Below are 22,088 nucleotides of genomic sequence, written 5' to 3' on the forward strand. Positions count from 1 at the left end.
AAGGGAGCCCGTGCCCCAAACACACCTTGCCACCTGCAGAGGTGAGAACGTGGAGAGGCAGAAGGCAGTCCAGATCATAAGTAAAACACAGGTCGGCCTTACAGGGAGGGGCAGCATCCCCTCCTCCAGGGGGAGCCTGCCTGCACCTGTTCAGGTCCTGCAGCCCAGGCTAGCCCATCGTCCCCATTGGGTATCACCTCCTAGTTCCCCTCAGTTCTTCCTCTCGTGTGGGTTTCCGTGTCTCTGTCTCAGTCTTTCTCCGTCGCTGTTGCTACAGGGGGTGGCACTGAAAGCCGACCCGTCCTTCGCTACAGCAAGGAACAGAGGCCGACCACCCTACCTATCCAGCCGTTCGTGTTCCAGCATCACTTCCCCAAGCAGCTGGCCAAGGCCCGGGCCCTCCACAGCCTTTCCCAGCTCTACAGCCTCTCGGGCTGCAGCCGCGCACAGCAGCCTGCCCCACTGGTTATCTCTACTGCTCAAGGCTCAGCCCCAGCTCCCTCAGGAGAACCACAGGCATTCCCATCCCAGACCACTGGCCGAGGTGCCAGAAACGCTGGGCCTGAGCCAGAGACCTCAAGGCCATCACCCCTGGGAAGCTACTCCCCAGTCCGGAGTGCCGGCCCCTTTGGGTCTAGCACCGATTCATCTGCCTCTACCTCCTGTTCCCCGCCTCCAGAGCAGGCCACAGCATCAGAAAGTCTACGGCCATGGAGCCACCCCTGTCCTCCTCCTGTGCGGCCTGCCACCTCCCAGCAGCCACGGAAGGAGGACCAGAAGATTCCGACCTTGGCTGAGTACCGGCTTCATGGCACAGGAAGCCTGCCGCCTCTGGGCTCCTGGAGATCTGGCTTTACCCGGACAGAGAGTCTGGCTCGAGGAGGTGGCGAGGGCAGCATGGCATCCAGACCCAACAATGGTACGAGCTTCATCCGTAGCCCAAGCAATCCTGCATCTCCTTTGGGTGGTTTCCTCTGCCTTCCGCAGGCGTCACGCGCCCACAGCATCTGCCTAGCCCTGGAACTTCGCACGGCCGCTAGGTAGAGGTGAGACTCCGCTTCCTTCTAATTTTTTCCTCTCGTCTGCTTCCAGTCAACCACCTATCCCCCCAGGCCCTCAAGTGGCGGGAATACAGGAGGAAGAACCCACTAGGGCCTCCTGGTGTGTCGGGAAGCCTAGACCGAAGGCCACAGGAAGCTCGGCTGGCCCACAGGAACCCCATCTTCGAGTTCCCCGGTTCTTTCGGCACAACCAACCATCTGAATTGCCGTCTGAATGGTGCGTGGCCAAGGCCCCCGGTGTGCCCAGGGCAAGCTGGGAAGGGCTGGGAGACAGCTTCTCAGGGTTTTTCTCTTCTTCTTTCCAGGTCAGATCGCAAAGCCATTATCATTGACCTGCCCCGACCTGCAGGACCCCTTCTCCTTAACTGAGAAGCCTCCAGCTGAGTTCTGTCTGTCTCCAGATGGCAACTCGGAGGCCGTTTCCATTGACATCCTTCAGAAAAGAGGTACGGAGCAGCACCTGGCCAGGGACCCCTCTATCAGTACCTGCGTGCCCGGTACACGTCTTAAAACCTCAGCTACCAATAAGGAGCCCATGAGCAACAGGGCAAGAGGGAGAAGTTTGTGTAGTGTCTTTGTGAGCGAGGACCATGTATCAGGAACTTAAGGATCCGGCTTCACCCCTTCCCTTACCAAATTAAGTACCATGAGAGAGACTAATGCATAATTTAAAAATACTGGAGCCTGGCATGGTGGTGCACACCTTTAATCCACCACTCAGGAGGCAGAGCAGGTGGGTCTCCGAGATCAAGGCCCGTTTGGTCTACCTAGTCAGTTCCAGGGAAAGCCAGAGCTACAGAGGGAGACCATCTCAAAAAAATACAAACAAACAAATAAAAGAAACAAAACAAAAAGCCCCCAAGTACTTTGGTTGCTTGGAGCCCCTTTGGGCGAGAGCATGCAAGTCAGCAGATTGGGGACCAGCTAATTTGCCCCGCAGCTGCTTCAGGGTAAATAACCAAGTGGGCCAAGGGGCAGGAGCTCGGCAAAGAAGAAGGCAGAGTTGCTTGTGAAGCACGAAGGTCAGAGAGGGAAAGCCTTCCATTAAGAGAGCAGCCAACCCCTCTGGGAAGGAAAGGACCTCGAGAACCATGGATGGGGAGGGGCAACTTCCTCTCCTCCACCAAGGGGTCCACCTCCGTGGAGTGGGCTAGAGTCTCACAAAAGGGACCTGCCTGCCACATCAACTTCTCCCCCACAGGGCTGGTGAAAGCTGTCAACACCGCGGTGGACCTTATTGTGGCCCATTTTGGCACAAGCCGGGACCCTGGCGTCAAGGTATGCTGAGACTGCCGGGAGCTGAGCTATGGCCTGCAGACTCAGCTGTCACTTTCCCTTGCTCTCTTGACTCCAGAGCAGAGTTGGAACTCAGTGATGGAAGTGGCCAGGGGGATCCAGGAGGGCCGCCTAAGACAGACCAAGGTCAAGCTTCTCATGGTTGCCCCATGTGTCTGCAGGCGAAGCTGGGGAACAGCTCTGTGAGCCCCAACGTAGGCCACCTGGTTCTGAAGTACTTGTGCCCTGCGGTCCAGGCTGTTCTGGAGGATGGGCTCAAGGCCTTCGTGCTGGATGTGATCATCGGCCAACGTAAAAACATGCCTTGGAGTGTGGTTGAGGCTTCCACACAGCTAGGTGGGTACTAGACTGCCACGCTGACTCCAGGCCGAGTTTAGGGTTCCAGAAATCAGAAATGTCATCTCCAAACCCCGTCTTCTTCCCAGGCCCATCCACCAAGGTCTTGCATGGCCTCTACAACAAAGTCAGCCAGTTCCCAGAACTCACCAGTCACACTATGCGCTTCAACGCTTTCATCCTCGGCCTGCTCAAGTGAGTGCCTAGAACGGCAAGATGTGGACAGCCAGCCCCACCACAGCTCTGCTTCCTCTAAGGGTCTGGCTGCCCGGAAGGAGGCAGAAAGGGGTGTCTGCGGTGTCTCTGCAAGGCCTTGGGATATCCCCCCTGGGTGCAGTCCCTTACTCTGCATCCACCGTCCTCTGACACTTCACACCCACCGACAGGCTCCTCCACCTCAAAGGCCGTGGCCTGGCCTATTAAGAAACGAGATGGGTTTCTCGATGTTCAGGGTTTGCACACTAATCTCTCAACTCCAACTCTGCTTCCAAATCCCGCTTCAGAGCAAAACTCACCTCGGAACACGGGCCGTGGTAGTACGTAGTAGTGGTAACAGCCCGGTCGTTCCCTCTGCCCCCAGCAGCCTTTTCAGTCAGTAGTCACCCTGACTTACATGCAGGCCGCCTCCATTCCAACAATCACCCGACTTGTGAATCTCATGCTCACCCCACTCCTCACAACCCCGTTGACTTTCCAGGTTACATTGTGAGGGGAGCGGGACAGTACCCGACACAGATGTTGTTTATCTGTATTTCCTCCCCTCGTTGCCCTTCTGCACCTGCTCCCTCCTTATCTGTCTGTATCCACAATACTAAACTCCTTCCACTCCATCTTCCTACAGCATCCGGTCCCTGGAGTTCTGGTTCAATCACCTGTATGACCATGAAGGTAATACCTTACCCCCCAGTAATGGGACGTGGGGGAGGACCACCCAGACTTTCATTCTCAGAGTTTGGGGGTGACTACTTGACGTAGAACCTTGAAGCAGCAACAGACTTAGGCAGTCAGCAGTTAGGGTGGCCGTGAGCCCCAGCCTTTCTCTCCAAACTCAGAGCTGCCATTTCAGGTGAAGGGCTGCATGCACCAGTGTGGGCCGTCCTGCAGCAGGCTCTATGCCGACTGAAGCAGAGCGCACAGCCTGCATCCACATGCAGTGGCTGCTTCTCAGTGTCCCTCTCTCTTTCCCTAGATATCATCCAGACCCACTACCAGCCCTGGGGCTTCCTGCGGGCCGCCCACACGGTGTGCCCTGGCCTCTTTGAGGAGCTGCTGCTGCTGCTACAGCCCTTAGCCCTGCTGCCCTTCAGCCTGGACTTGCTGTTCCAGCACCGGCTGCTGCAAAATGGGCGGCAGCAGCGGCAGCACAAGGAACTGCTGCGAGTGTCCCAGGACCTGCTGCTGTCCGCACACTCAACACTGCAGTTGGCCAGGGCCCGAGGCCAGGAGGGTCCTGGAGACGTGGACAGGGCGGCTCCTGGAGAGCGGGTGAAGGGGGTGGGTGCCTCAGAAGGTGGAGAAGAGGATGAGGACGACTCGGAAGAGGTGGCGGTGGTGCCGGGTAGCTCGGATCACGGCAAGTGGGCCCGAGGGGGTCAGGCTGGCTGGTGGTACCAGCTCATGCAGAGCTCCCAGGTCTACATCGAGGGCACTGCTGAGGGCTCTAGATTCCCTCGCAGTAGCAGCAGTAGCAGCGGCGGTGGTGAGAAGAAGAAAGGAGCTGGCGGTGGGGGGCCATCCCAGACTCCACCCCCTCCGCCTCGGGAAGGTGTAGTAGAGGGGGCGGAGGCCTGCCCTGCCCCAGAGGAGGCCCTTGGCCAAGAAAGGGGCTGGCCTTTCTGGATGGGGAGCCCCCCTGACTCCGTGCTAGCTGAGCTGAGGCGGAGTCGAGAGAGGGAAGGGCCTGTTGCCCCACCAACGGAAAATGAAGGGACCCCAGAGCCTTCACCTGGGGGCATCAAGTGGGGACATCTCTTTGGTTCTCGAAAAGCTCAGCGGGAAGCCCGGCCCACAAACAGGTGAGTCCCTACCGGTAGACACACACCAGGCAAACCTGGTCTAAAGCAGGACACGGCAGAACCAGAATCTGTCTGCTCTCCCCTAGGCTGCCTTCGGACTGGCTGAGCCTGGACAAGTCTGTGTTCCAGCTGGTAGCACAGACGATGGGGGCCCGTCGGGAGCCCGAGCCCCGGGAGAACCTGCAAGAGTCACACCCTCCAGCTGTGCCCTCCAAACCTCCGTGGTACGCCCAGGGGAATTGAGCGTTGGGAAACTAGACTGGCTGTCGATAGGGCTTCTCCGACCCCCGCTTGTTGTTTCTCCAGCGAGGTGCAGGCGCTGTGCCACCATCTGGCTACAGGCCCTGGACAACTGAGCTTCCACAAAGGAGATATCCTCCGGGTGCTGGGACCAGCAGGAGGAGATTGGCTGTGCTGCAGCCGTGGCCCTGACACTGGCCTGGTACCTCTGGCCTATGTGACATTGACCCCAACTCCAAGTTCACCTGGGAACAGCCAAAACTGAGGCCTTGTGCATGCTGGTGGCCTCAGGGACCCTCATATCCCCCGAGACTCAGAGCCTGAGAGTCTTTCCCAAGCCCTTAGGCTTGGCTACAAAGTATGCTGAGAGCTGGGGGCCACATATCTCTGTGCTGGCGCCTGCTCCCCGTGCTCAGTATTAGTCACCCCTCCTCAGTTGTCCCAGACCTCCACCCGGAGAAGGAGAGGAGGGACACAGTGCTGGGCTGCCAAGAGTTTTCCTGGCCCAGCTGGGCCAACATTTCCATGGGTGTAGACAAGTCTGGAAGGAGGTGGCCCAGAGGCCATTTGTAGGCTCACTTGGCCGGATGAAGTGAAGATGGATAGCAGTATTGGGGCTAGAGTCCTAAGCCCCCCTGTGCTGTAAATAGGCAGCGACCAATGCCTGGTCGTCAGAAGAGGGAGGAGGAGCCCAGGCTTCTGTTTATGTATTTATTTATTTATTATTTATTTATTACACCTAATAATAAAAAGGTGCTCAGCCTCCAAACCATTTTCTTGGTGCCCCTCCCCCACCCACCTCCCTTCCTTCCAAAAGGATCAGTGAGTTAGGATGAGAAGAGAGAATTTGGAATCCAGGTACTTAGGCCAGGAGCTGTTTCTGAGTGATGCTGAGGCCCAGGGCATCATGGGTAAGATGCCCAAATGTACCACCAAACTGGAACTTATACCCTGTGTGGCCGAGAGAGTCTGTCATGTAGAGCCAGTTAACTCCCAGCCAGATGCATAGACTCCAAACTGCCCTTTAAAATCTGCCCCCAACTCCCCGCTGAGCTGCCTTCAAGTTTCCTCTCTAGAGCCAAATCAGAGATCACAGATCGGACCTGTCTCCGCCATCTGTTTACTCCAATCCCCCAAGCACCCTGCCCCGTCTGCACATATCACAGTTCCCAAAGCTTCTCACGGACTCTTCTCACCTGGCACGTAACCTCCATAGTGAGGTAGAAGACCCAGATTCTGAAAGTTGGGCCTAGGGAGTGGGGAAAGAGGTTTGGGGTCCTTCTGCACCCTGCCCCCGGAGCACATCTGTCCAAATTCCTGCAGCGCCTGGTTGGTGAGCACAGGGAAGCTGGAACCAAAGAGGAAGCGGGCACGGGGCACGTAGCCAGTGAAGCCTGGGGGCGGGGGAGGGTGACGCTGAGTCAGGGGATCCTGGGGTTCTCCTCACGCCTTCGGTCACAGCCCACTTGCTCTCACCTGACATGAAGAACTTCTGGGGGTCTGTATCATCCATGGAGTAGGGGGAGGTCTGGTGAGAAGTTAATGAAAGAAAAAACAAAATTCGGGCTCCCCGGAGACAGCGGGCACCCAGCCCTGCCCCACCAGCCCTGCCCCATCTCACCTGTGCCAACTCGTGCTTCAGCTGTGGCTCCTCTGCCTCCGGCCCTTGGTCCCTCTCCACCTCCTCCTCTCCCTTGGCCTCCTGGAGTTCAGGACTCTCCTGTGCCCCGCGCCTTTGTGTAAAATCACTCATAGCTTCAGCCCAAACCTGGTTGCAATTCTTGGCAAAAATGAACCGTGCCTGTGGTATAAAGCCTAACGGAGAAGAAGATGTGTTAGTCCAGGACATTCTCTGCAAGGGGACACCCACTGTGACCTGTATACAGACCTGTATACCCAGGGACTACGCTGGAGCTGAGCCTTTCGTGCCCACGCCTGGGAGGCGGCCTCCTCCTGGAGATCACAGGAGATCTTGGAGACCGGATGGGAGGCAGAAGTGTTCGGTGAGCAGGAGGCCAGGCTAGACCAGGAGGGCCTCGGAGTAGCTGACCAGTCACCTGCCCATAGGTCTGGCCCACGCTGAACCGAAGCAGTGGGCAGTGTCCGGTGTACCTGAAGTACAGAATCCACCCCTTAGCTCCAGGACGGACCCTGCCACTGCCACCATCCTGACACAGGCAGCAAAGCCATACTCTTGCTGTGAACTTGCAGTGTGCTTGTGTGTTCACTTTTAGACCGGGTGTCACTCTGCAGCCTAGGCTGACCAGACGCCTTTGATCCTTCTACACCACACCCATGCTTGGATCACACAGGCAGGTGCCAACCACACAAAACGCCACACACACACACACACACACACACACACACACACACACCACACACACCACACACATATACACCACACACACATATACACCACACACACACACCACACATACACACCACACATACACATATACACCACACACATACCACACACACACACACACACCACACATACACACCACACACACATATACACCACACACACACCACACATACCACACATACACACCACACACACATATACACCACACACATATACACCACACACACATATACACCACACACACATACACACCACACCATACCACACCACACACATATACACCACACACACACATATACACCACACACACACCACACATACCACACACACACCACACATACACACCACACACACATATACACCACACACACATATACACCATATATCCATACACACACCACACGCACACCATACCACACCACACACACATATACACCACACACACACCACACATACCACACATACACACCACACACACATATACACCACACACATATACACCACACACACATATACACCACACACACATACACACCACACCATACCACACCACACACATATACACCACACACACACATATACACCACACACACACAGCACACATACCACACACACACCACACATACACACCACACACACATATACACCACACAGACATATACACCATATATCCATACACACACCACACGCACACCACACCATACCACACCACACACACATATACACCACACACATATACACCACACACACACTCACATATACACCACACACACACACATACACACCACACCATACCACACCACACACATATACACCACACACACACACCACACATACCACACACACACCACACATACACACCACACACACATATACACCACACAGACATATACACCATATATACACACACACACCACACGCACACATATACACCATATATACACATACCACACACACACCACACCACACACACACACACACACACACACACATATACACCATATATACACACACACGCACACACACACACACACCCCGCTTGAGACTGTGGGTCATTTTTTGTTGCTCTTTGTCTCTTACCTGCTGGGGACAGGGCCTGTGTGATCACTGCAGCTACTCCTCCCCAGCCCCGGAACACGCACTCCTGAGCCCTCTGCCTGGGTGTCCCGCCCTCCCGCTTTCGCCCTGTTTCCATGGAGGAAGGCAACACAAAGCTTAGTTAGACCCAGCTCTTAAAGCCGCTCGCCTCCCTTTTCCATGGCACACCACAGACACCCCGGTCTCAAGTCAGCTTGACCCCATTGTCTGAGTGAACCATCCTGTATCCCAAGCCCCATTCCCGAAGCAAGCAGGAGAGCACTCTGGGGAGACGTCTTACCCCGGAATATAGTGCGGATTCTGAGGGCTGAGCCCTGGGATGAAAGTGTTGACCATAGCCATGGGAACCGAAGCAGTTCTTTCTATTTCCCTTCCAGGAGGGACTCTGGGCCCTGTGTACCGTGTCCAGGGGTATGGGGCCGGAGGAAGGGGGCGGGGCAGAGGGTGGGGATTGCTAGGGCCAAGCCAGCAGACCAGGACGGAGAGCAGCTTCTTGGTCTCCCTGGGGCCAGTGCCATGCTGGCACATGGAGCAGGGCAGGGGCTGAGGGGAATAGCTGCCTTCATCCTGCGAAGCCTCTAGGTGGGAGGCGGGGGATGAGGCCTGCCAGGCCATTTGGCTCTATCTCAAAAGATTCCCTACTTTAGGCCCTTCCTGGCTGAAGAGAGGGGGTTGTGGTACCCGGTGAGGCTTGTAGAAAGAGGCTTCAAGAAGAGTTTGAGTCATCCAGAGAGAGATAATGGGGTGGGGACGGGGCAAGCCTAGAGACTGTAGGCATGGTCAGTAAGGTAATTGGAATTAATACAGGGGTTATTTACTGGATGGCTGCTATACTCCATCCACTCATTGATATGCCCTGCTCGGCTCAGCACCCTGAGGATGGCAGGATGCACCATGCAGAAGGTCCATGAGCCTCTGGGTAAAACTGAGCCGCTGTCCTCATGTGCAACTGCAGATGGTATTGTTTACCACCTGCTCTGAAGCCCAAATTAATCTATACCTGTATGCCAGAGCTGGAAACACAGACCTGCCACATGCTCAGCAAGTCCTCTACCACCCAAGTATATACCCAGGACACAGAGATATGAACTCAGAAGAATGTGGAGCGGGGGCAAGAACTGGGGCGTAAGGCCCAGCAGGCCTTGGCTTCTGTCTGAGGGCCTCAACCTCTTGGAGTAGATACCTTAACTTCCTCTGCCCCCAACTTCTCCGATCTCCAGTGTGAGGGTTAAAATGCCTGAGCTTACTAAGGCTCTGAGGGTCAGCAGCCTCGCTGAGCTAAGTGAAAGGAGCAGCTACTAAGGCCTCAGGAGGACGCCTCGCCTTCTGACACAGAATGCTGGTGAGTGGTAACGCCGTGGGAGGGAGAGAGGAGGCCCCCACTCAGAGAGTTCAGGGAAGGAGAGTCGTGTAAGGATAAAGGACTGAAACCAGCAGACAAGCCAACTCTGCATTTTAAAACTCTCTAGATTGTTAGCCTGGGCTACTAACCCTCTGGATAAGATGGAGGAAATATGCCGTAGCCGGACCTGGGGGATAGCCTTCAATCCTCAGGAGAGACACAAGAGGAGATGAGGTTGTTTTCTGCCTCTAGATGGTCCTTGAGGTGATGGTGGAACGCTTGAGCAGACATCTTGAACCCTTGAGAATGCTTACCCAGGACATCGCCTCTGAGAGTGACTGAGCAGCTGAATTGACCCGCTTTTCTATTCCATTATTGTTAAGGTCACTTTCTTTCACTTAGAGCCTAAGTGTCATTCCTTAAAGACTTCAAAAGCTAAACAGGCTCAAAGCTAAACGAGGCAGCACACTCCTCTAACGCTAGCACTTGGGAGGTGAGGCAGGAGGATTACCTGCCTGGCCTAACATAGCCCAACCATGTCTTAAAGCACACAGTTGGCTCAGACTTTTAACCTCACTCCATGTTGAGCCTACCCACATTCATTGCCCCTCAGTTCTCGCGGCTGAAACACAGGATGATGGATGTCACTGCTTCCTAGAGTAAAGCAGACAGCATGGGACATGCAGGCGCTCAGTGTTTTGTGCTAAGTTGCTAAGACAACCGCAGCCCATAATATTTGGTGGAAATGGGGAAGAAGACTCAAGGGCAGCTGCGGATGTGGGGGTAGGGAAGAGGATGAAATAGAAAAGTGGACAGGTTACAGTTCAAAGCCGAGGGTTAGAGAGAACGGTCTCCCCACCTCCACACCCCCACCCCACCCCCGTGGGAGAGGTGACTGAGGACAGTCTCACAGAGCCCACACTCACTGTGTAGTTGTGAGTGACCCTGAACTGCTGATCTCCTGCCTCCACCTCCTGAGTGGTGGTTATAGGCACGGGCCACCAAGCCTGCAGAAGAGATAGTAGCAGTGAGACTCAGGGTGTGAGTTAAAGCGAAACCACATGCTTAAAGCAAAGTGACTCGGTGGCAGGTCACTTACTGCGTACACACAAGGCTCTGGTCAAGTCCCTAGCATTGCAACTTTTTTTTTAACAAGAGGAAACGGGTTAGGAGCTGGTGACATAGTTCACTTGGTAGGTGCCTGACTATCGTGCTTTATCATCTGCCACGCCCACCCCATAATCACAGTGCTTGGGAGATAGAAGCAAGAGAATGGGGAGGGAGTGGAGAGGGGTCAAAGTCATCCTTATCTATATAGGGAGTTTGAGGTTAGCCTGGGCTACATGAAAAACAAAACATCAGACTTTGTCTAGATGTGTGTTATTTATGTGAGAAAGTGTGTTCTCGTTAGTGGGATAGCCTTGTTTCCCATCTCTGTAAAGGATATTTGTTAAGCCCTTGAAGAGTATTCTAACCAGAAAAACAGTGTAATGGCTCGCGAACCGGAACGCTCATGACCTCTGTGCCTCCCTCCGCTAGGGGTCGCCACAGTAACACAAACCACTCAAGGGAGCTGCCATACCTGATATCAGTGTTGGGTGTGGCTGCCCACCCACAAAACAAAGGTCCAGTTAGAGAAGCCGCAGCCTGCCTGGGCCACACTGGGCCAGAATTGCAGCCACAGCTTTCAGGCCTCCCTTGATCCTCTCGTAAGTTTCATGTGGTTCCCAGTCCACTGCCTGACCAGTAAGTCACCCCTGGGCAAGCATATGTCACCAGCAGGATGAGCAAAAGTGGGACACAGTTGCTCACACCTGAAGTTCCAACATTCTGGAGAGTAAGGAAGGATTTCCAAGAGTTCAGAGCCAGCCTAGACTACAGAATGAAACCATTAATCACACACACACACACACACACACACACACACACACACACACACCGAAAACTAAAATAGAAAATACCAGACCTTTGAGAACTCTCTCCCAAAATTGCAACAAGAAGTGAGAAGTCACCACCCCCTAAATTACATAGAACACAATACTTATTAGTTATAAAAAAAAAAAAAATAGGGGCTGGAGAGGTGGCTCAGTGTTTAAGAACATGCTGACTGCTCTCCCAAAAGACGGGTTCAATTCCCAGCATCTACATGGCAGCTCACAACTGTGTGTCACTCCAGTTCCAGAAGATCCAAAACTGTCACACAAACATACATTCAGGCAAAACACCAATGCACACAAAATAAAAAATAAATCATTAAAAGGAAAGAAAGATTTTCTTTTTTAAATATAGACTCCAGGGCATAATCCCAGGAGTTAAGAGATAGGGAGGAGAGAACCGGGGGTTTAAGATCATCCTCAATGACCTCAGCTACATGGCAAGTTCAAGGCCAGCCTAAGTGGTCAATTTAAAATACATACCATAGATACAATAGAGCTGTTTTAAAAAGAAACGCTAGAATGATAGCCTAGATTCCAGACGTTTACCTTAGACGTCATGAGACAAAATAGGAGTGTTGCTTACCGGCTTGCTCCCCCTGACATGCTCAGCCTGATTCCCCATAGAACCCAGGACCTCCAGCCCAGGGGCGGCCCCACCCACAGTGGGCTGCGCCCTCTGCCTCACTGGCTTGCCCACAGCACGGTCTGAGGGAGGCCTTTGTTTAATTGAGGGTCCCTCCTCTCAGGTGACTCTAACTGTGTCACAGTGACATAGAACTAGCCAGCCATAGGCATGTGCATCCATATACATACTCAGTACAAAATGCGTCTGAGTTGTTTGACTACAAGTTTTACATTGGCCTTCTACAGTTTGTGAGTGTGGTCACGAGAACAGCCCCTGAGAAGTTACAAGACAGAGTGGGAAAAAAGAGGAAAGGAAAGGAAAGATGACTGCCCAGGGATGCTGGAGGAGACGTGTATTATAAAATGCGGGCGATCATAGTCAAAGCCAGGGACTCTGGGAGACTCCAGAGTGGGCGTGACATGACCCTGAGCCCTGTGGGGTTGGGGGGAGGGGAGAAGAGGGGACAGAGAGGGACCAGGTGCAGCAGCAGGAGGCCCAAAGAGAGCAGCTAACCAAAGTGACTGGATTGTATAGAGAAGAGCAGCCCAACCTCCTGGGCTGGAGAGTTCTGGGGAGGGGGCGGAGTGTGCCAGCTAGGAAGGCCCTGTAACAGGGGTACGGAGACCAGGCTGTTGGCATGTGCTTCGGTATGTCCTAGGGTCAAGCCTACCACGTAACACTAGACTTATGTGCTACTTTAGAAATTCACTTCCTACATCATTGTTTAGAATAATGCCCTCCTGACCTCCGCCAATGTCAACAGTCTAGCTTGAACTTAACTTGGATCACTGGAGTCTGTGCAGGAGGTGTGAACCGGAGACACTGAAAGCAGCTACACACGGGCTTTTCTTCCCCAAATACCTGGCAGAAACAACATCTTGGAGGAAGGATTTTTTTGTTTGTTTGTGGTTTCTCAGATCTCAGCCCGTCATGGCAGCAAGCACACCAGGAGTTCAAGGCCAGGCTTAGCCACATAGTGAGCTGGAGGCCAGCTTGACCTACATAGGAACACTGTTTCAAAAACTAAGCCAACCGGGGTTGGGGATTTAGCTCAGTGGTAGAGCGCTTGCCTAGGAAGCGCAAGGCCCTGGGTTGGGTTAAGCCAACCAAAACAAAATGCCTTAACCCCAATCAGTGCCATAAGACAGCAGCTATTCTTACAACTCTGTGGATTGGCTGAGGTTGGCTCTCTACCATGGGGCTGGTGAGAGCCTTTGCCCTCTTCCCACCTCTCCCCAGGTTCCCTCCTAGACCAGCAGGTTAGTCCGGGCATGCTCTCATAGCGACCGGAGGGGAGGGCAACGTGCACATCTATGGAGTTTGCTTGTATGCCTGCTCGATTGTGTAGAAAGATGCCTAGCTCGGCAGTGCAAAGCTCGGCCTGTGAGTGAGTGTTTCCAGAGACTAGATCCTGAGGGCTCTTCTCCAAATAATGCTTTCATCCACTGACAGATCCAGACTCTGAATCCAACTCTGGGTGTTGGTACGACTGCAAGGCGGGCCTGGTTGGGAGCAATAGCGGACTCCTTATTCTGGTCCTTTCCTGTTAGCAGCTCTGCTCCTGGTCTGCCTGCCTCTGCCTCCCAAGTGATCACAATCACAGATGTGCACCATGATGTCTGGCTACATGACTGAGATTTGATATAGCCTGTTACATGGCACTCTTCTGATAATAGGTAGTTGATGTAAGTTACTACTCAAAATACCCGTATAGTAAACATTACACTTAAATGTTAATATCATGGCTTTAAAGATCGAGTCAGTGACTTGGTTCAGTAGATAAAGTTGCTTGTCCCCACTCCTAATGGACCCCAGTGTGATGCTGGGGTCCACATGATAGAAGAGAAGCTACTCTACTCCGACAAGTTGTCCTCTGACCTCCAAATGCATACCATGGCATGTGTACACACACACACACACACACACACACACACACACACACACAAATAAATGCAAACTCAAATGTAATTTTTAAAATACTGATCAGGCCCAGTATGGTGTCCCACACCTTTAACTCCAGCACTCCAGAGGTAGAGGCAGGTGGATCCCAGTGAGATTGAGGCCAGCCTGGTCTACATATTGAGTTGAGGATAGCCAGGGCTACACGGAGAAACCCTGCCTCAAAATAAATCTTTAAAAAAAAAAAAAGAGGGGTTGGGGATTTGGCTCAGTGGTAGAGTGCTTACCTAGGAAGCGCAAGGTCCTGGGTTCGGTCCCCAGCCCCGGAAAAAAAAAAAAAAAAGGAAAAAAGAAAAAGAAAAAAAAAAAAAGAATATTCTGGGGAAAGCGGGGACTGCAGGTGTGATTCTGATAAGCACTTGCCTGGCCCTGGGTTGGATTCCTAGAACTGAAAACAAACAAAAAGCCCAACACCTTTGTAGAACAGCTGTTCTCAACCTGTGGGTCAGGACCCTTTGAGGTCAAACAACCCTTTTACATGGGTCTCCTAAGACCATCTGAAAACACATTTGCATTACAATTTATAACAGTAGCAAAATTAGTTATGAAGTAGCAAGGAAGTAACTTTATGATTGGAGGTCACCACAACATGAGGAACTGTATTAAAGGGTAGCAGAGTTAGGAAGGTTGAAAAGAAACATTATAAAAGGGCAAAGGCATTAATTAACATGGAGGCCTGAAAGGAGGGTACTGTGAGAGCCCAGCCAAGAGATGGGAAGTGGAACACTGGGTCAGAGGTCGCAGGGTGTGCAAAGTGCTCACGCTGCAGACAGATTTCAGCGACGTCTCAGGGTGTTTGCTGATGAGCTGGGTACAGGAGACAGGAGTCAGGGCTAACTCAGTTTTCTCACCTGAGCACTTATGGGACTTACTGAGATGGGGAACACTTAGAGGGAAGTTGGGATTAAAAGAAAAATCAAGTTTTTGTGCCAGGCCTGGTGACGCACATCTTTAGTCCCAGCATTCGAGAGGCAGAGGCAGGCAGATCTCTGAGTGTGAGGCCAGCCTGGTCTACCTAGAAAGTTCTAAGAACTACGTAGAGAGGCCTTATTTTTTTTTCTTTTCTTTTTTTCTTTTTTCTTTTTTTTAATAGTTTTTGTATCCGTTGATTTGTTCTGTTTTGGCCGTTTTGCTTGAGATAGCCCAGTCTGGCCTCCAGCTCTGTGTAGCTAAAAATGGCCTTGAATTATTGATCCTCCTGCCTTCATCTTCCAAGAGTTGGGCTAGCCCATTCATTCTTTAGAAACACATATTCAGGTGAAGGTAATGAGTCATCAATATAATTGAACAGTCTGAAGTTCAGAGGCAAGGGCAGGCCAACAGAAAGAACTGGGGGATTCCTCAACAGAGGAGTCTTTAACTTAGGGATCAACGGTTACCTCCGTTGCTGTGCAGTATACCTGACATAGACAACTTAACGAGAAAGGCTTTACTCTGGCTCAGTGAGGGTATAGTCCATCGTGGTGAGGAAGTCAGGACAGCAGGGCATGGAAGCAGCTGGCCACATGTGTCAGGAAGAGGGTCTCCCTGGACGGTGATGCCCAGGAACCTTCCTCTTCCTCACATAGTCTGTAATAGGAACTCTTATTCTCCTGTTTAATTGTCCTCTCTGAGGCTTACTGCCTCAGTCCGCTAACCTAGGCCTTGGCCTGGAAGCTTCTAGCCTCCATACAATCTAATATAGGTCTAGAATGTCTTCTGTCTCTGAGACTTACTGCTGAATAGTATACTCGCTCTTTTGTAGTTCTTTCTGAACTCTGATTGGTTGGTTCAACTCAGCTGTTCTGGTTCAAACTCCTCCAAGATGACTGATTCAACCTGGCTTCTCTCCGCTTCTCACTAAATTACTCTGCTTGGCCTCAAACTAACTTTGGCAATCTGTCCTGATCTTCTGTCTCCTTCTCGTTCTCTGGTTCATTGTCTTCATCTGTGTCTAGCTTGTTCTCCCTGCAACCTGTCTCTGTAAAATTCTCCCAGTAAAACTGCCCCTTCTTGGGGCTGGGGATTTAGCTCAGTGGTAGAGCGCTTACCTAGGAAGCGCAAGGCCCTGGGTTCGGTCCCCAGCTCCGAAAAAAAGAACCAAAAAAAAAAAAAAAAAAAAACTGCCCCTTCTCCTTTCTATCTCTTTCTCTGCGCTACTCTCTCTTAAGTAGCCTCTCGTTCCTCTCTGTTCTCATGGGAGTTGGGCATAACCTATTCTGTCAAATCTTTCTCTGATTCATCACTTGGCCTGCCACTCAATTAGGCATCACTTTCAAAAACGGGTGCTTCTTCTACAAACTAACTTTACCTTCATTGTTTGGGGTTAAAGATGTGTGCTAAGAGTGTGTCTGTATTCCAGCCAGAGGGACTAAATAAAGGTGTATACTAAGGGCTGAGCCCCACCACAACTGGAAACAGGTTTTTCCGGGACATAGCATCATCTCAGGGTTCGCAATGTGATCAAATATCCTGTAGTCCAGGACCCAAGCCCAGGGAAGCCCACCTTTCACCCAAGTGGCTCTTCCTTCTCAGCAGACAGAGTCAAGGACACACTTCACAGGTGTGCCTGAAGACTTGCCTCCTAGACGATTCCAGACCCTACGAATTGACTGTCAACGTTAACCATCACAGGAGACAATGCCAACAGTTTTGGAAACAAGTTTCATGATTCAGCCAATTTATCTTCAAGTGGTGTGGTAATTCTACTTTAATTCTACTTTTCCATGTGTGTGGTGTGCAGGTGTGAATGCATGCTTCACACATATGTTGGCCCGTGTGTGTGTGTGTGTGTGTGTGTGTGTGTGTGTGTGTAGGAGGTGTTGCAAGCACATGTAGAGGCCTGAGCCTGATGTGGGACAGCATTCTGGATCACTCTTCCATTTTATCCACTGAGGCAGGGTCTCTCAATCAAACCCAGAGGCAGGGTCTCTCAATCAAACCCAGAGTTGGCCAACACAGCTAGTCAGCTGGTAGTCAGCTTGCTCTGTAAGTCCCCGTCTGGTTGCCATTCCCATGTGCCATTTACATGGATCATGGACATCGGAACTCTTATATGCATGCTTTCCAGACCTTTAACCACCATGTTCTCCCAGCCCTACAGTGAGATTTTTACCCTGCGTCATCTAACATTCCTTCCCTATCATATTATACACAGAACTGAAACAACATGCTAACACCTGTTAATCTCGGGAAGGATACACATGGTCATAACAAAGACACTGGGAGAGGTTGTTTTGAAGGAGGCAGCCACTGACTGTACTCAGTTACCTGTTCTTCCTAAGATCAAATAACCATCCATTCTTTGAGTACGAATCTTTGAGTGTAGATGGGAATTTTTTTAACAAAGGAAAATCACCGTAGACATAGCTGATACCAGTTCTAGTCTAGACATATACAAAATAAACATTTTCTAAGATAAAACATACCTTATAAAAAAGCAAGAAGCTGAAAGCGGTGAGATGTTCCTCTAATCCCAGCCCACTGGAGGAAGTTGGGAGGATCAAGAGTTCAAGGCCAGCCTCAATGTCATAGCAAATTCAAGGCTAACCTGGGCTCTAAGGGACCCTGTCATTTTAAAAAAGAGAAAGGGCAAGAAGGGAGGGACAGAGAATGTGCAAGGGAGGGGGCAGGAAGGAGGAGAAAAGAGAAGAAAGGAAATAGTAACAAAGCTGGAAAACTGTCTTAGGCTTTCATTTTGTCTCTGCCATTAACTGTGGCAGGTTATTTGACTCATGGCTCCAGAAGATGGGTGTGGTGGTTTGTATGTGCTCTGCCCAGGGAGTGCCACTATTAGGAGGTGTGGCCTGGTTGGAGTAGGCATATCACAGTGGACATGGGCTGTAATACCCTGGTCCTAGCTGCCTGGAAGTCAGTCTTCCACTAGCAGCCTTCAGATGGAGATGTAGAACTCTCAGCTCCTCCTACACCAGGCCTGCCTGGATGCTGCCATGTTCCCACCTTGATGATAATGGACTGAACCTCTGAGCCTGTAAGCCAGCCCCAGTTAAATGTTGTCCTTATAAGACTTGACTTGGCCATGGTGTCTGTTCACAGCAGTGAAACCCTAAGACAATGGGAATTCCAAGAACACGGTGTCATCATCTGGCAAGGGACATCCTACTGCTCTATAACATGCTGGAGAGCAAAAAACAGGAAATGAGATGGGGGAACTCAGGATGAATCTGTCCTTTCATGGAGAACCTGTCCTTCCTCTCAATAGCAGTTTAAATGGCAATTAAAATTTGACATGTATGTCCAAGGTAACATGCACACCATAATGAAGCTCATGTCAAAAGAGCCTAGCCAACTTCGGGAGGTTCCCAGTGACCAAAGTAAAATGGGTGGTCCGAGCATCCACACTTCAGCCGCCGGCTCCTGAGCATGGCAGGTTTTCAATTATGAGCTCATGGTGCCCCACACAACAACCTTCTCTGGCTCCCTGGAAGAAGCTGGGAAACCAAGCGCATCTGAAAAGTGGTCGCAGGAAACATTTATCCAGCGTTTCCTGTGACTTGTATCTCTGGATGACAAATAGTTAACATGGAAACTGTGTTCGTTCTGTGTGAAAAACCAAGTCCTGAGGAAATCCCATCCCTAGGTTTGATTCTGGCTCCAGGGTTGGCTGGTTTCCGTCTGTCTGGTGAGTTGGTGCGCCTGTGCGGGTCCCACAGCATCATCCGACAGGAGAGAGGGAGATACCTATGCTGTGGGCTGTGCTGTGACCCCTGAGGCCGCAGGCTGTGGGACAGTGCCACTCACATCCTAGGTGTGTCTTCCCAAGGAATCTCCTCTGGGAGTCAAGACACACCCTAGGGTGCTTAACTGACAAAATGAACCATCAGAGAAAAGGGGCATTCGCCGGTCCGCAGAAAAGTAGAGCCCGAGGCACGCACCTGACTACCCAGCTATATGCACTCAGCCCAGAAAGTTCCGTTCTTTTTTTTTTCTTTTTTTCTTCTTTCTTTTCTTCTTCTTCTTTTTTTTTTTTTTTTTTTTGAGGCAGTATCTCAATGTATAATCCCCAAATCCTCCTGCCTCAGTGTCCTGAATGCTGGTATTCTAGATGTGTCCTATTATGCTCCGATACTTAAAAATAGAGCCTGGAGAGATGGCTCAACTGTTACAAACACTGGCTGCCCTTCCAGAGGACCAGATTCAATTCCCGGTACCCACACGGAGGCTTACAGCCATCTGCGACTCCAGTTCCAGGGTACTCAATACCCTCTTCTGGCCTCTGTGGGCAGCAGGCATGTACTGTGCAACAACATGCATGCAGGCAAAACACCCATGCACGTAAGAATAATAAAAATTGTTACCTAATAATGGGAAAAGGTGAAGAATAGATTAGTGGTTTTAAAAGATTAAGAGCTACAATTTTGAAAATCCAACATAAAGAAAAATGTAAACTTGATATTAAGAAATTATTGCTTTGTTTGGCTTGATTTAAAAAAAAAAAAACAACTTTGTGCTCCGTAGCCTAGACTGGCCTCAAACTCATGTTCCTCCTGCTTCAGCCTCCTTTGTATTTAGATTACAGGTGTTCTGACTTTTATTACTGCTTTATTGTGGTGTGTACGTCTGCTGTGAGAGGGCACACATGTTGAAGTAAATTTGTAGAGCGGATTCTCTCCTTCCACCTCTGCCTGCACCCCAGGCTTCAAACGCAGGTCATCAAGTCTTTTACTAGTTTTTCAAGGCACAACACTGTTGTGCTATATTATTTGGGGGTTTCCACCCCACCTCAGATCATTTACTCCCCAAATAAAAGACGCAAACCTTTATGTTTATAATAAACCTTAAAGCACGGGCGCTGGGCAGGTGTCAATCCTCTACACTGTTTGTTTTCTTGTCAGTAACCCCAAGATATCACTTGCCACTTTCCACCTAGGCCACCCCCACTCCAACAGGCCGGCCCTTGTGGCTACGTGCTCATAATCCACACCACCCCATGGCCACCTCTCCACCCTCCCTTCCTTCTCTCTCCTCTTCTGTGCCTGAGAGCCCAAGCCTGGGAACCTTCAGCCCTGTCTACCTCTGCCCAGCTACAGGCCGTGGGCATCTCTATTACCCAGTCATGAATTCACAAGAGCTGGCATAGTTGAGGACCTGCTTGTCTTGGAGCAACCAAGTGTTGGGATACAGTTTTTAGCATTTGAATACATACCACACAACAATGACACTATGATTTAATGAAGATTCCTTTTTCTAATCAATGATAAAATAATGCCACAGCTGTGCATCAAATAACTGGGTGCGGGGACAGACTCGTGGACAGAGCAAGATCGGCCATGGGTTACTCCCAGGATAACCACGGGTGCAGAAGATATCTGGAAGCAGGCATGTTTCCATGTGAGAAAGACAGGGTGGCCAGCATTACTGCCAATGATCATAATCTACCTCCCACCCTCAACAGCTTCTCCACCTGAACTTTCTAAAATTGGTGACATCATCCAGTTTAAAACCAGATAAAAACCTAATGATGAACCTGGCTGCTGCACTCCCCCCAACACACACACACACACACACACACACACACACACTCACAGACTCACACACACTCACTCTCTCTCACACTCTTTCACACACACACACTCACATTCTCTGTCTCTCTCTCACACACACACAAACTCACACACACAGAGACACACACACTCACAGATACACACACACTCTCACACACACACTCACTCTCACACACACACTCGCTCTGTCTCTCTCACACACACAGACACACACACTCACACACACACACTCTCACACACACTCACACACACACATACACACACACACTCACACAACACACTCTCACACAACACACTCACACACAGACACTCTCTCTCACACACACACACTCACACACTCTCACACACACACACAAACTCACACACACACTCACAAGCTCCCCAAGTTCATTAACATTCCCTCCTCTCTTTTTTTAGTGCTGTATTAGTTCAGTCTTTCATCCACCATGCAGCCTTCTTCCTAAACACTCTCCCTCACCATAACCACCACAGCGCTCTTCCTAAATTCAGCATGAAACTACTGTCACAAGCATCAATCCTCAAATATGACTAATGGGACAGAATCCAGTGTCAGTTAAACTTACCACGATGAGGTTATCCTATAGTACAAATTCCGAGTGTCTACAGACCTTGCACAAACTGTAGAAAAAGTCTCCTTCAGGGGGACCTTTCTTTGGGATGACACTGCCACATCAGTGTGTACCCAGAGCCCCTCAGTGCTGCCCCCTCCTCTTTGTGTTCCTCTCACTAAAAGAGACTCAGAGTGACTCAGAGGAGGTGCAGAGGCTTCTACAGCGCTTGGGATCTATAGAATAAGATTTATAGAAAATAAATTCCCCCCAGCACGTACTTGTAATCCCAGCACAGGGGTATCAGGACCTCGTTTCAATCGCTACACTGAAGATTACAAATAGTTTCTCAGAGTTAACTCTAATTTAATGCGATGAGTATGTTTTGCTGATACCAGAGTTCCTGGGGGAAAAAAGAACACGCATTGGCCTACTCTACTTTTCTGGAACAACTGTGCATGACTATTCTCTCTCTAAACCTGTAGGATTCCCTTATACGGTGCACTCAAGACCGCCTTGCACATTCAGCCTGCCTCACTCCATTCCGCCGCGAGGTGGCAGGAGGCTCACCGATGCCCGGAGACTTCTGCCGGGATCCAGTGACGTCACGCAACCCTGGCGATGATTGGCTGCTTCACCGATGACCTTAAGGGGAGGAGTCAGTGGCAGAGCCGGAAACACCGGGAACAGCGAAAGCCACGTCCCGAGACCGGGCGTGCGCACTCCGAGGATCCCAACC

General features: G+C 51.1%; 2 protein-coding genes across 11 annotated transcripts in view; one reads left to right on the plus strand and one right to left on the minus strand.

Moving 5' to 3' along the window:
* Rusc2 (RUN and SH3 domain containing 2) overlaps window positions 1–5,717 on the plus strand; it is a 47,121-nt gene extending 41,404 nt beyond the window's left edge. For all 7 annotated transcript variants that reach the window (XM_087551083.1, XM_087551086.1, XM_087551081.1 and 4 more), the window contains 10 exon segments: window positions 278–919; window positions 1,093–1,278; window positions 1,367–1,507; window positions 2,263–2,339; window positions 2,519–2,693; window positions 2,783–2,888; window positions 3,535–3,581; window positions 3,883–4,708; window positions 4,795–4,932; window positions 5,015–5,717. In XM_087551083.1, coding sequence (XP_087407209.1) covers window positions 278–919; window positions 1,093–1,278; window positions 1,367–1,507; window positions 2,263–2,339; window positions 2,519–2,693; window positions 2,783–2,888; window positions 3,535–3,581; window positions 3,883–4,708; window positions 4,795–4,932; window positions 5,015–5,213 — 2,537 coding nt within the window. In that variant the 3' untranslated portion in view covers window positions 5,214–5,717.
* On the minus strand, window positions 5,646–8,835 carry Cimip2b (ciliary microtubule inner protein 2B). Of its 4 annotated transcripts, XM_087659957.1 has the most exons (7): window positions 8,695–8,835; window positions 8,397–8,501; window positions 6,837–7,060; window positions 6,570–6,763; window positions 6,425–6,476; window positions 6,145–6,342; window positions 5,646–5,899 (listed from the first exon to the last, which is right to left on the minus strand). In XM_087659957.1, exons 1-7 carry the CDS (start codon window positions 8,754–8,756, stop codon window positions 5,811–5,813), a joined length of 924 nt encoding a protein of 307 aa, XP_087516083.1. In that variant the 5' UTR covers window positions 8,757–8,835; the 3' UTR covers window positions 5,646–5,810. The 4 variants fall into 4 exon arrangements, with proteins under 4 accessions (XP_087516083.1, XP_087516084.1, NP_001418893.1 ...); XM_087659958.1 differs by lacking the exon at window positions 8,397–8,501 and having other exon boundaries at window positions 6,145–6,296; NM_001431964.1 differs by lacking the exon at window positions 8,397–8,501 and having other exon boundaries at window positions 8,695–8,801.
* Window positions 8,836–22,088: the final 13,253 nt, after the last annotated feature.

The sequence above is a fragment of the Rattus norvegicus genome, chromosome 5 (genome assembly GCF_021556685.1).
Source record: "Rattus norvegicus strain SHRSP/BbbUtx chromosome 5, alternate assembly SHRSP_T2T, whole genome shotgun sequence".
Taxonomy (NCBI): domain Eukaryota; kingdom Metazoa; phylum Chordata; class Mammalia; order Rodentia; family Muridae; genus Rattus; species Rattus norvegicus.